The sequence below is a fragment of the Atractosteus spatula genome, chromosome 2 (assembly GCF_055471065.1).
Source record: "Atractosteus spatula isolate fAtrSpa1 chromosome 2, fAtrSpa1.hap1, whole genome shotgun sequence".
Classification (NCBI taxonomy): Eukaryota; Metazoa; Chordata; class Actinopteri; order Semionotiformes; family Lepisosteidae; genus Atractosteus; species Atractosteus spatula.
In genome coordinates this window covers 66,023,034-66,037,647 of record NC_142707.1, presented here as the reverse complement: position 1 = coordinate 66,037,647, position 14,614 = coordinate 66,023,034, and the positions used below count along the sequence as shown (strand labels likewise).

At 48.1% G+C, this 14,614-nt stretch overlaps 1 protein-coding gene across 5 annotated transcripts in view; it reads left to right on the top strand.

The window, feature by feature from the left end:
• arid1b (AT-rich interaction domain 1B) overlaps positions 1-14,614 on the top strand; it is a 236,383-nt gene that overhangs the window by 214,044 nt on the left and 7,725 nt on the right. For all 5 annotated transcript variants that reach the window (XM_088933099.1, XM_088933090.1, XM_088933107.1 and 2 more), the window contains 7 exons: positions 602-806; positions 6,160-6,298; positions 7,207-7,379; positions 11,033-11,180; positions 11,935-12,054; positions 12,674-12,770; positions 13,385-14,201. In XM_088933099.1, coding sequence (XP_088789225.1) covers positions 602-806; positions 6,160-6,298; positions 7,207-7,379; positions 11,033-11,180; positions 11,935-12,054; positions 12,674-12,770; positions 13,385-14,201 — 1,699 coding nt within the window. The remainder of the gene's footprint in view (positions 1-601; positions 807-6,159; positions 6,299-7,206; positions 7,380-11,032; positions 11,181-11,934; positions 12,055-12,673; positions 12,771-13,384; positions 14,202-14,614) is intronic.

Below are 14,614 nucleotides of genomic sequence, written 5' to 3'. Positions count from 1 at the left end.
TCAGGCCATGTAGCACAAACAAAAGCTCACTCGAGCAGCTCCCCCAGCTTTTAAAAATGGCATTTTATACTGCTTGTACCGAGGCACATTGGTTGTTTCACACTGGAAAATCTGCACTTGACACATTTTACTATTGTGGGGAGTTGTGACTATAGTTAATAAACCCCAGAATTGCTGGCAATGCACCGTGTGGAACTACGTAGTTGAGGTAGTAAGAAAAAGAGATAAACTAATGAATACAACCAAAAGGTCTGTGCCTACCCCCGGCATCCTGGCCAAATTTCCCATTGGCCCTTACCAATCATGGCCTCCTAATAATCCCCGTCTATGAACTGGCCTCATCACTCTGCTCTCCTCCCCACTGAGAGCTGGTGTGTGGTGAGCGTACTGGTGAACTATAGCTGCTGTCGCATCATCCAGGTGGGGCTGCACACTGGTGTTGGTGGAGGGGAGTCCCCATTACCTGTGAAGCGCTTTGAGTGGAGTGTCCAGAAAAGCGCTATATAAGTGTAAGCAATTATTATTATTATGATTATTATTACATCCTGCGTGTTTGAAAGTGCCTGTATGATCAGGATTGTGTGTGTTTTACCCATGGCAGGTGAATAAAAACAAGAAGTGGCGTGAGCTGTCCACCAATCTCAATGTTGGGACCTCCAGCAGCTCGGCCAGCTCCCTGAAGAAACAGTACATCCAGTATCTGTTTGCCTTTGAATGTAAAGTGGAGCGTGGAGAGGAGCCCCCTCCTGAAATCTTCGCAATGGGAGACAACAAGAAACAAGCCAAGATCCAGCCGCCATCTCCTGGTGAGTAGTGGTATTGCACCTCTCCCACTGTGAAAAATGACGTTTCGGTTCTGAGTAGCACACCAGAGTCCCTGTTGCAGACACAACTCACAACACACAAACACACCCTCTCCCTGGTCCTGCCGTCACTGTGACTCCTGACCTGCTCTAGAGTGTGCCTCATTAGTGCTTTGTGTTTGACGTGTGTTATTACAGATAAGAAAAAAATACCAAAGACGTGCTGATTCAGAGCTTTGTGGCTTCAGTGTGCCTACATAGCATTAACGCTCTACCAGTGTGTCAGAAGAAAGGGTTTAGCTCTAGCTGCTGTGTAGTCCTCAGCTCATTTCTGCCTGGGATTCTGAGAATTTCTAACTTGGCACTTAAAATGTGTGCGATTAAGATGTCATGTGCTGTTTGATTTTTCTTGTTTTGTTTTCTATTATTTATTTGGGATTTTGGGATACGTGAAAAAAAAAGGTTGATGTACCATTGCCAGTGGAGTTCAGTTCTAATACGTGCTGTCTTGTTTTGCTTGCTTCCGTGTATGTAAGCTTTATAAGTCTGAATACATGTAACGTAATGATTTCCTAATAACCGTTAAGATTCTTGGTCTAGCAGAGTTTGACTTACAAAGGTAAAGCACAGATATGGAGACTTTTTTCTGTTGAAACAGACTTGCTATGACACTTGAAATAAATACAAAGACAGCAGACAACATGAGAACATTTGTTTCGGCCCATTGAGCTCTCCTGGTTGCTATCAGGTTTGAAAGAAATCAGGGCATCAACTTCGACTACTGTACATGGCTGTGGAGCTGTGCAGCCCATCCTTTAACACGCAGCTGCGAGATTTGCATTTGGGCGGAGGAAAGCCCAACATTCTTGTGCAATGTTCTCTTTTGCTGATTTACCAGGAACATTAAAAATATTTTGCCACTGTTCCGTACAAAGGGTCTGTTACAGGATTAAGCAGTGTACAATTTCAGGAATTTCGTTCCACCGCCTTCTCTTTTCTGCGAGGTAGGACTGTGACATTGCCTGGGAGTTGCAGCCGGAAACCGTCACGCTGAGTCGCCATTGTTGCGTCTCTGCTCCCAGAAAGGCGTGTAATCTCGCTGGTGATGGGGATTTCCACAACAGGCCCCGAGCCGGGGCTTCTGGCCCTATCAGTAGGCCCCAGCAGGCCCCAGTGTGCCGGGGGCCCCAGGTTGTAGACACAGGAGGCAGAGCAAGAGAGGCAGCTGGAAGAACAGAGCAGTCAGCAGAAACGAGGGCACAGTATGGCTCCCGTGGCTAACGCAGAACCACCTCAAAGACTGGAGGTGTCGAGAACGTTTGACGCGACATTCATCAGAAGCAAGGAAATGCGTTTAATCGCCGATGAAGCGGACATGCGCCTTGTTTATTTCTGACCGTGACATATATAGGACCCCCCACCCCCCACCCCCCAGCTCCACTGCCCTCAAACTGTGTAGGAAAAGCTCGTTATTTCTCAGGAGATGTGATGTGCCCCATCGTACACAGTGCCCCATAAATAGAAATTCAAATTCCCACAGACTAAGAAGACAGAACCACGCCTCTGCAGAAGCACCCATTTGATTAACCCAAGCCCTCACAAACGTTATGACAAGCTAGCAGCAAGAGTGCGTAATGACGACAGTAATCTGAATGGAGCAGGAGCAAGAGCACAGCTGCCAGAGGAAGACTCTGAGCGGAACCGGGAATGTTTTGCGCTGCGGAACCACGCTGTGCTTGGGCCAAGCGCTCCCCCAGTGAATTCTGGCCGTGCTTTGTGATCGGGTCGTTTGTGAACGTGTTTTGTAGGAGTGAAGGTGTTAAGGTTGTAAGAAGGAGCTCTGGGCGTGTTACTGAAAGGTCATGGGTTCATATCGCAAGTGAGAGGCAGCTTGTAAAAGAAGGTACTTCATCCAGATCTCTTCAAGAACATGAACAGGTGTATAAACGGGTACCATCGTCAGTTTCTTTGGATAAAGCCATCAGCCAGAATTATTAACATTATGGTGCGTAAATTATGTACACACGATAATGACGGTAAGAACATGACATCCATTTTACTGGATCTTTTCGTCCGAAAGTGTCTTTAAGATGTGTACAACATTATACACAACAATGTTGGAATTCTGGAATTAAATTCTGCAAATTACATTTTTGGCTCCCTTTTGTTGTGTGGTGGATTTTGAGCCCAGACTGCAAGCTGCGACATAGAATTCGATTACCTTCGATTATCATACAGAACCAATTATCTTCAGCACTGAAATGTTGTTAGTTTGTTCCTTTTCCACGTGATCCCCTAAAATCGTGGAAGCAGTTCCTGTACGTATGGTTGTACCTTCAGTTCAACAGGGTCCCTTCGCAGTTTACTCTGAGCCTGCTGGTTTTTCTAAGGCATTTCAAGATTATTTTAAGAAAGTAAGAAAAGCTCTACAAGAAATGGAAGAAAGGGTATTTATGTGAAACCATGTTAACTCCAGTAGCTGCTGCAGGTTCCTGTTGATTGGAAACACCGTGCTGGTGGTACAGAGGGCATGAAGCCACGCCAGGACCAGGTCTGATGCTGAAGACACGATCAGTGTTTGCTGATACACCACGCTGGCGTGGTTTGTTTTTTTTTCAAAGGGCTTGAAGGAGCTGCCCACCTGCTTTGCTTGCGCAAGTGTTCCGTTGTGAAGTGGGAGAGGAAAAATATCCCTTTCATTTTTTTCTGAGAGCTGCCCTGACAGCAGAGGCCGGGGGGGGGGGGGGGGTTGCCGTGCGCGGTCAGCAGGCCCCCGCCTCGTACGAGACGCGCACTCAAATGATGAGCAGGGGAAGCGAGGCGGTATCCTCACAGCTCGGGCCTGTCTGCCTAATCAGCCTGTCTGTATCCCACAACCCATCCATCTCCACTCGCAGGTGGCTGCCTGGAGAGCTATTTATAGCTGACAGGTGATGATGTCACAGAGAGCTGTCATGTAGCCAGGAGGGGGAATCCCCAGAGGAAGATTAATGGGGGAGGAGTCTGGGATATAAACACAAGTGACCTCCATTCGACCTCCATTCACAGCGGACCAGCGCAGCAGCTTTTTTTTTTAAATGTAGAGTTGAGGGCACTTGAGTTCACGCTGTGTAAATGTTCTTCCCGCAGTGGCGTCTGACTGTGTGTGTAGTTTGAAGTATGTGAATGCACTTAACCTCCAGTAACCTTTTTATTGTTTACTTTCGAGTTTACACGTGTAGCTCCTGGCAGTGGAGTTGGGGATATCCTTGAAAGAGAATCCCAAGCCTGTTATTAGACCGACTTCAATCAGCTCTGGCTCTCTAAGAGAAGGGGCATTTTAAATAATTTAAACTTAGTATAAATATTAGTATGTGATATTTACATATTTTAATCTAGTGTGTAACTACACAGCACAGGGAGGATTAGACAATTACTTGAACTAGTGAGGTAGTGTTTAATATTGCTCATTGTTCCCATCCAGGCTGATGAACTAACACAGATATTATTGCACTCGTTATTCTACCTGTCTGTTCTTTTTACATAAAGCCTTTGGGCAGCAGGGTTGTCACCTTGTAGGCTGATCTCATCAGGGAGACCTCTGAGGTCCAGGACTGGAGGTGACAGTTTCAGGGAAAGTCCCATCTTTGGATGAAATATTAAAACAAACTTGTTCCGTTCAGCGATTTTCTTGGTAAAGATCCTGTTGCACCGTAGGGGTGTTAAACTTAGCGTCCTGGCTAAATTCCTCTCCTGGCTGATCCATTTTGGCCTTCCCAAAGTGCCCCCTTTAACCTTCAACAAGTGAAGCAGCTGCTCACCTCTCCAGCTCGCCTGCTGTGCAGTGGAGCAGCTGTGTGTCACCCAGGTGGGTGCTTATGAAAAAGCACTGGATGAATGCAAGTTTGTGTTATCAATAATATGCTTTTGGCAAGCAGCTCAAATCCTTTCCAGTTACTAGACGAGAAATATTTTACTCTGTTTTCATTCATAGAACATAAAAGGCTTTTTGGATTTTTATTGTATTGTAATTATGGGTTTTTAAATAATGCTACGGCCATGACATTTGTTATGCTTCCAAATAGAATTAATATTGCTGTGCTAAATGTACTGTGTAGTGTACATCCAGTAGGCTCCAAGATGTGCCTACAATAATACAATATATGTATAGGCCAAAACACAGGGTTGAAACCTCTTGCAACAATGGCTCCCTTTTAAATAAATGATGACCAATCTAACCCTCCTTTAGTAGTTAATAGTTCTTGCTGACTGTTGCAAGAATCTCATTCAGCTGTTTCTTGAAAGCAGCCAGGGTGTCAACTTCAACCACATGGCTCCAAAGTTTGTTCCATGCTATGATTCACAGAAGCACATTTCTTCAAACTCCGCTTTCAGTGAGCCATACAGTATCGGATACTGTGGAATGTGATTAGCTCTGCTTTGTTTTGCCGGTCTTTAAGGTGTTGTGCAAAAACCTTTGCAAAATCCATTTCTGGATTATTTCCAACAGCAGTTTGTGCTTTTCATGCAGCGTGTCTGTAGTCAGTGTAAGGAGGTACAGTAGTTTAGCAAATGATTCCTATGCGTATTTTTTCTAGACCTGGAAGTGCCCTCCAGCTTAGTTTCTTAAATGAGCTCTCTTAAGGAAGTTTAGAGAATGAAATTAAAAAACAAGCTTCAATAGCTGCTGAAACGTCTCTGGTGGCTGTTGAAAGTTTCATGATTCCATTATGTTGCTCCCCCAGTGCTTGTTCTTTCTAAGTATTCGGAGATTTCACGCCTTAGGCTGTCTGCCTTCTACGATTATGGGCTCCATTATTCAGAAATGCTAAGAAAAACAGGCTCTCCTTCATATTCTTAGATGTTTTTTAAGGTCTCTGATTTCAGATTAGGAAATCTGGGGACCGGGGTCCTTGAATTTTTGCAACATGTCTCCAAAATGTCCTCACGCGCCTGAAGGACACAAATCTCTCCTCAGAGCCGTGACCTTGTCTTTCTCACAGACACTCTCTCCAAGGTGCAGACATGGTCTATCGAGGTGATGTTTGTAGGAGATGAGTTGGTTTCAGAAGCAGCAATCCCCAGAGTGCTGAAGGGGGAAGGAATACTCCGTGGGGTTGTGAAGTATGGAACAAGCTCCCCAGCCATGTTGTTGAAGCCGATACCCTGGGTTCTTTTCAAAATTGTCTAGAAGCGATCCTTGGGTCAATGAAATACTAAATTCCAAAATGGCTAGAGGGACCGAGAGCCTTGTGTTCATGAAGATTAATATTAACGGCACTGTTCTGCTTTGGTCTGGCTTCGGCGCCGGGCGGGACCTCGAAAGATCCCCTGTGTTTCAGCTCCCATCAAGCCCTGCGTCTCTCTTCCCTCCTAGCCAACTCGGGGTCTCTGCAAGGCCCCCAGACCCCCCAGTCGAGCAGCAGCAGCTCCATGGCGGAGATGCCGGGGGACCTGAAGCCCCCCACGCCGGCCTCCACGCCTCACGCACCGATGACGTCCCTGCAGGGCGGCAGGTAACTCGTCCAGCTGCAGTCCACCCTCTGCTGACCATGGTGGACAAGTGACACAGTAACCACGCTTACAACAGCGCACAAAACCTACCCAATCCCAAGCTTTCACCTCTGGGGGGAGGACAGTCGGGGAGCTGTTCTACAGCAATGAGATGGCCATCATCTTTTATTGGCATGGTCGTGTGACGTGAGTGTAAGCCGTTTTAGGCACATTGATAGTTGTTCAACAGCAAGAGCATTTAAGTCGAAAGGTACTTAACATTGTAACCCTTTCTGGAGTTTAATGTGGATTGGCTAGGCTGTTCCAAAACTCAGTAGCTTTTTCTCCCCCCATTTGGAACAGAAAACCAGGTGAGGGAAAACAGACAAATAGCCACAGCAGCAGCAGCAGCTTGGTTGTTCTGTATTCCTTGTTTAGAAATGGAAAATAGCCGTCTTTGCGCAAAGCATTTTTTCATACCCGATGTGCGGCTTGTAGCCCGTTCCTAAAACTGCCATCCTGGCTGCGTGCCGGGAGAAACTGTCACACCTGACGGCCGCGTTGAGGCGGGACTTAGAAAGCTCGAGGGGTGAAAGTGGAGAGGAAAAAAACCCCCTCCCTGGATGCTTCCTCTGTTTCGAGCGCATCCCAGAAATATTTTTCGGTCGCCGTTTGATACCATTGTATCGTTCTGACAACATTCAGTTCTTTGTCTGAAAAAACAAAATTCGCTGTCCGGAGCGCCGGAAAGAGGCATTTGTCCGAACAGCTCAGTGGTGTCGAGCACCGGAACCTTTCAAATGCAGGGCGGAGATGAAGAGAAGGGGGAGAGGGTGCCAGACGGTCCAGTTTCTCCTTTGAGTTGCTGAGGCTGTCCCCGAGACTCGGGACTGAGGCCTGACGGCGCGGCCTTGCCTTTGTGTTTGCCTAGGAACAGCGGAGTGAGCGTGCAAGACCTCTTCTCGGACATCGGCGACCCTGCCTTCCAGAAGCAGAACTCCATGGCGCCCGGTGCCCCGTTCCAGCAGGGCATGAACATGCCAGAGGTGATGATGAGGATGCAGTTTGAGGCCAACAAGGACCCTTTCGGAGGCATGAGGAAAGGCAAGTCTCTCTGGCTCGTGGAGCAGCTGGTGCTGAATGTAAAGGGCTTGATTCTTAGCCTGCTCCGCAGATGCTGTAAGACGTTCAGACCTGCCAGTCCTCAGTTATAAACTCATGAGATGATCATTGCTTTTAGGCATTTATAACCGAGAACAGACAGCGCATCATCTTTTTACTGAGAACCACACAGTGGGCCTCTTTATTTATGGTGAGGTTATAATATGGTTGATCTGCTTTTGATGTCAGTAATAAAATACAATTTTAACATCAGACTCTTATTGGAGTGCTTGGCTTTCTCTCATTCTGAACAGATGATTCTGACGGAGAGAAACTGTGGTTTTCTGTGGGTTTTCCAAAGTTAGGGAAGAGAAGGAACAGTTTGTCCGGAGAGATAATGAGTCACAGTAACCATAGAGCCATGTGAGTCGAGGAGGCATCTGGGTCTGGAGCCTGCTAGTGATCGAGATGATGCTGCCATCTGGTGGAGGCAGCAGTTTTGGGCTGTAATATTTTGTGGTAATTTGTCTACAATTGCGTTGTGCTTCCTGGCCTGTCCAACTACTGCACGAGCCCATATGACATACATGAAGTAAAGACAGTTTTATTTTTTATTGGAGACCCAATGGGGTGGAGGTGGGAAGGGGGAGGTATTTACTGTATTCCCATTGATTTAGACATTGGTTTTAGAAATGAATGTTTTTAAAACACATCTGTGCCTGTAAAGAGCTGTAGAAAAGAAACACTGAACAAAAAATAAATTCTTGGGAGGTAAAACTGTTTCTAACTGCAATAAGAGGTACCCTGAGCCTAAGGTAAAACACTGTGACATACTGTAGCCTCACTCACAGTCGTTCCTGTGGAGTAAAGGGGCAGTCACTGTCTCCTCTGGCTGAAGATCTCATGACAATTACTAACCTAATGAGAACTAATCATATATTTTAGGGCTATACATTACTCTTCAGCCTGGATGAGGAAATGTGGCTTCCAGAAGAAAAGTGGGACAGAGATGCCAATATCGGTCTAGGCCAATATAATCTCTCTGTGATGCAATAGAAAGGCCCATCTGATCCATTATAAAATACTGAGTAGTGTCCACCACACGGGGAAGGCTATCAGAGAGTGGCGCTGTTTCTCAGACAGTGTGCTTAATGTGAGCCCAGCAGCTCACTGTCAGCAGCAGTGCTGTGTCGTGTGTTCTGCCATTGTCTGCCCATCCAGGTGTGGAAGGAAATGTGAGACACTCCACCTGACACGTTGACATCACGACCCAGTGAGACACTGTGCTCTGATTGTACATCCTTCAAAGGTGTCAGCTTGGCTCTCACACCTCCCGTTCTGACAGCTCAATATCTCTGCATTTTAGGACATCTGTGCAGCACAGTGGTCAGGGTTCGGGTCAGAATCTCAGGCGAGACACTGCTGTTGAACCCTTGCACGCTGCATTGCTCCACTGAAATACCCAGCTGTACACATCTGGGCAAATGCAAGCCTCTTTGCACAAAAGCATTAGAAAATACAAATGAGTAAATCTAGGGCTGTGACATTCCCTCTACAGACATCTGCTTAGTTGGTTGTCTCTCACCATTACGACCACCAGTCCTCTTCTGCATAAAGTTCTATGACTCCGCTTGAAAATCAGATCCGGCCTATCGCTCAACGTGTGTCATGGGAGAGACTCACTGTGATCCTACAATACAGGATCAAATCAGTTCCTAGCATCTGGACTTGTTCCAAGAAGAGAATACAGACAGATCACTGTAACTCCTTAAAATATCGTAACTCCTCACCCCTAGCAATCCACACACTCTTGTCTTGTCTGACGTGTATAGTCATTGTTGAAAATTGTTTGGGTCCTTATTCATTTGTGTAATTTTATTATTGTTACTGCTGCTTATCCTACAAGTTATGTATTTAGTTCTTTGCTTTCGCTTGGTTTGTATGTGTACTGTATGTAGACAGACGTGTGTATCCATATGTGCATATTTCATTATTAAATAGTGTGTAACACTTTATGTATTTGAATGTTGCTGCATAATGGCTTCATAATCTGTTCACAGATGATACACGAAACGTTACAAGTACATGTATATAATGCTTTATGGGGATGTGTGCCAATAACATAATGTGTGCATAAGTGGCATGACATTTATTTCACCATCGTTTCTAGCAATTGGTATTATGCATCGTATCAAGCACTAGAACTGCATTATGCATGTGATAATAATGTGATGTCTTGCAGTTAGGAAGAGATTATGAAGCCATTTTGCAGCAACATTCAAATAAAGTGCTATCTGATATTCTTATCACAAAAGCATTTTTTTTTGTTAGTTCATATCAATTTTAGAAAAGCTCTTTAAATGTGGTCCCTGCAGACCGTGAGAGTGGCCCCTGAATCTTGTGACAGTGGATGACGAAGTGTGAACCCCCAGGAGCGAAGGGGTTGTTTGGAGCGGGGGTGGGGCTCTGGGAAAGGCAGGGTAAAGGCAGTGGGGGTGTAATATTTGTTCATCTCTCACGGGTGGTGTGACCGTGTGTGGGGGCTTCCTCATGGGCCCTAGATTTGATTCTGGACAGGGATGCCTTCCGTGTGGAGTCTGCATGTTCCCTAGAGGTCTGCGTGGGTTTTCTCCAGGTGCTCTGGTTTCCTCCCACCTCCCACAGACAGTTGTCCTTGGGCGCCTTTGTGCATTTAGATGTGTGTGTCCTTAGACGGACTGCAGTCCCGTGCTGGATGTAGTCCCATCTTGCATTCTGTGCTTCCTGGATAGGCTCCAGGACGCTACATCCTCTCTGGGAATAAGCAGCTTCCTGATAAGCTTTTCCATCCGTCCGTCTACTTTATCCGATACAGAGTTGGAGGGGAGCCATGCAGTGGGCAATCTGTACCTTGTTCTGCCTATAGTTTATTTGTGGGTTTTTAAAACTGTGTTGTCACTGGTTAGAGATTCTCTCCACCAGCTTTTTTAGAAGAGTTCAAACAGTGATCTTTTTAGATCATCAGCGTGAAAATAAGACTCTCATGGTAAGTTAGTTTGATGGCCAGGTCTATCTCAGTTTTTAAGCACCAGGTTTAGCAGATATTGGTACTAACTCAATAATAAAAAGTTGTCTGAATCCTGTATTAAATCCATACCTTCGGCATTGAAGAAAAACTAAGATGACAAGACATGTTTAGCTGCAGGCACTGGCTTAAATGGACTAAATCCAAATTTCTGTACATACGTAAGGAAATGAGGGTGTCATGGTGGCGCAGGGGTTAGCAATGCGGCCTCGCAGCACTGGGGGCCTGGTTCAGTTCCAGACCTGGGGTGCTGTCTTTGTGGAGTTTGTATGTTGTCCCCCAGGTGCTCTGGTCTCCTCCCACAATCCAAAGATATACTGGTAGGTGAATTGGCTTCTGGAGAAATTGGCCCTGGTGTGTGTGTTTTTGTCTGTGTGTGCCCTCAGATGAACTGGCTTCCCGTCCAGCACCCGTTTGTGCCTGCCTTGTGCCCGTTGCTTGCTGGGCTCCGGGCTCCAGATAGGGTCCTGGGACCCTTAGTTGGGTGCAGTGTTTAGAGGATGGAAGGACATAAAGAAATGACCAATGTTAAGCTCAGTCTTGGAGGACACTGCGTGTGTGTTTGACCAAAGCCTGTGGTATTTCTTCCCAGTGCCAGGAAGCAGTGAATCCTTTATGCCCGGACAGCTGCCCAACAGTGGCATGCCAGACATGTACAGCCGCACCCCCTCAGGCTCCATGTCCGGACTGGGGATGAGCCATCGCCAGCAATATCCCTACGGCCCCGGGTACGAGAGGAGGTGAGCTCTAGTGCTGTTGCGTTTCATCTTGAGCGCAGAAGACCGCGAGGGAGCAAGTATTCAAAATGCTCAAAGGCACCGACAGAGTCAACCTAGAGGACTTCTTCAGAGTGACATACGAACCAAAAACCAGAGGACACGAGTGGGAACTACATAGAAGTATTTTTAAAACAGGGAACGGGAGACAGTTCTTTACCCAAAGGGTTGTGGGAGTGTGGAACAAGTTACCCAGCCATGTTGAGGAATACTGATACGTGGGCTTCATCCAAGAAAAGGCTGGATGAGATGATTGGATCAATTCACCACAAAATACCACACAGGTTAAATAGGCTGAATTGTCTTCTGATTTGTACCATTTCTTCTGTTCTCATCACTAGCAAATGGAAAAAAAAACCTGTACCGTTCAAAGTTGGCAGATGAGAAGGGGAGGTGTAAATATCTTTTATGTTTCTCATCGAGCTCTTTTTCCTGTGGTGTATTTGACATTTCATGACCGTTAGGGCTTGTCCTCTAAGACGCGCACAAACGGTCAATTAGACAAAAAAGAGGAGAGATCTCTGTGCAGAGGCATGAATACGCCTGTCCAGAAAATTAAAGACACTTAAAGACAGTACGTGCGATTTAATATTGTTGGACAGGGTACTCTATAGCCGTAAAGAAAAACAAAGTAGCTGCTTCAGTAATGAAGTATTATATCCGTGCATTTGTGAAGTGTTGAATGGACTTTCTTCTTTGTATGTTTTGTTCCTCTCAGACCTGAGCATGGGATTGGTCCTGAGGGCAGTATGGGACCTCCTGGGAATCAGAGTAACATGGTGCCGTCTAACAACGATCCCAGCATGTACTCGCCCAACCGATATCCTTCACAGCAAAGGTTAGGCACCCAGGCTGGCATGTTGCCATATAGGTTCGTCAGTGGTGATGCCGAGTGTCAATGTTTTATAACAGCACCCGAAACCCGTACAGTACCTGAAACAGACTTCACTACACTACCTCTTCCCTGAGAATTGTGTTGGTGCTGAAAGCAGCGACGACTCCACTGTTTAAGCGGCAGTAAAACACAGCTTCTGCTTGTACTGGGAGACATCTGTAATCATAAACAAGAATGTCTCATCACTCGTGGGGATGCAAGAGCCACTAGCCTCTAAAGGATTACTTTAGCCTTTCCTGAAGCAAAGTAGCCGTACTCTGGCAGCAGAAAAAAAAACCCTGAAATTTCCAGATATAAGACGTGCAGTCCTGAAGAGATGCACTCTGTCTGAAGCTTCTTCATCCAGCACAGACCAGAAAATAAGAAAAGTAGTCGTCTTTATATACTGCGAATGTGTATCGTTTGTTCAGCGTCCGCTGGAGATTGAGTGGCCTGTAATGGCGGGCGCGAGTGATGTGTGTGTTTGTGCTGGGCTCGGCCGAGCCGCGCTCGTGCCCCCCCCACCTCGTGGGCTGGGGGCCGGCCGGTGCTGAGGGCCTGTGCTGTCTGTGCTTCTCCACAGGCACGAGCCCTACGGGCAGCAGTACCCCGGGCAGGGCCCTCCTGCGGCGCAGATGCCCTACGGCGCGCACCAGCCGGGGATGTTCCCTCAGCAGCAGGTGAAGGGGGCGCCCTCCTTGTTTTTCTTCCGCCCGTCGGGCCCAGGTTGTTGGGAGAGATGTTTCCGCTTCCCCTTAGAAGACAGGAGTCAGGAGCCAGTCTCAGAAGTTTAAAAGACGTATTTATTTCATGCGCATGGGAGCACACAGAGATGCTCGGTGTATTTTTCCCCAAGCGATTAAACCTAGAACGGTCCTTAAATATTTGTCTGTTACCCATCATGCTTCCCTGTGCTTTCCAGGATCACGCTCCTCTTCCTCTTCCCTGTCAAAGTCCCACTTCTTTTAATCCAATTGAATAGCACACTGTCCTGTGTAACACAGTATAGAATTACACGGTAGCCCTTGTGTCCAGCATTCTCCCATTCCAGTACAGTTCAGTTCTGTATGTCCACCTTATAAAATACTGCAACTTCAGCACGTAAGTTCACAAAGACCCTCTCCACAAGGCGTTACACGTACTGTATTCGCGGTCAGAAACACACCTACTGGCTCCCGGTTGTCTCGAGGGCCCGAACTTGCCTTCACCCACTGTGAGATATTTCCTACAGAGGTACAGGTACAAACCTGAAATCCCTGTGGCCTGCCCTCACTGTGGCTTCTCTTTCCCCCAGGCTTACAAGCGTCCCATGGATGGCATGTACGGCCCTGCAGCCAAGCGCCACGAAGGCGACGTCTACAACGTGCCGTATGGCGGCCAGCAGCCGGACATGTACGGGCAGTACGGCAGTGGCTACTCGGGGCCCGAGCGGCGGCCCCTGCAGAGCCAGTACCCCTACCCTTACAGCCGCGACCGGATGCAGACTTCGGGGCACACGCCCCCCCAGCCCGCCCAGCAGCATGGCATGTCCTCCCAGATGCTGAGCGGCCCCCTCCAGCAGTCTTCCTCCTCCGGCTCGGCTGAAGGGCCCCAGCCCAACGTGTGGCCCTCGCGGACTGACCTGCCCTACCCCTACCCCGGCAGGCAAGCCCCGGGGGGCTCCTCTCAGGTCCCTCCCTACCCCGCCCTGGGCAGGGGGGACGACCTCATGGCCCCCGAGCCGAGGCTGAACCCGGACGGCCAGTGGCCAGGCCACGTCGGCCAGCGGCAGTCCTCCTTCCTGCCCCCCTCCTCCAGCTCGCTGCCCCCCATGACCACGCGGCCGCCCCCGTCCTCCTACCAGACGTCCCCCGCCATGCACAACCACATGCCCCGGGCCCCCAGTCCGGGGTCCTTCCAGCGCTCCATGGAGGCCCGCATGTCCCCCAACAAGACGCCCTTTCTGCCTGCCATGAAGAAAGTGGGACCACCCCTCCCAGCCACGCAGGTCAGCGGACCCCCCAGTCAGCCCCCTCCGATAGTACGCCGAGAAATCGCCTTCCCCCCAGGAACAGTGGAGGCCACACAGCCCGTTCTTAAGCCCAGACGCAAGATTACCTCAAAGGACAATGGTAAGCGGTTCCACCCTGCTTCGGGGCGCCGAACCGCTCGGGGGTGAAGTGAGTGAACACAGCGGAGCCGTCAGCTGTGCTCAGGGGTGCTCTCCAGGTGTATAGAGACCTACTCGTTGCTGATTCAAATCCGGTCCAAGAGAGGGGATGTCTTCTTCCCCACTGTGAAGTTGTGAAAGGGGAAAAGAGAGTCTTTATCATCCCCGAGGGGCTATTTTGTTTGACGGCAGCAGGCCATGGAAAGACAAACCACAGGCAGTACACGATGTTCACACACTGTGCACAGTGGGAAATCCGTGCCTGCGTTCTGAGGGCAGTGACTGGACCCTGTGAAGGGTTTTCTAGGATTGAACATGCTTTACGCAAGACTTGTGTAACTCGTCGTCATGGATAAGAGTCAAAGGATCAGATCC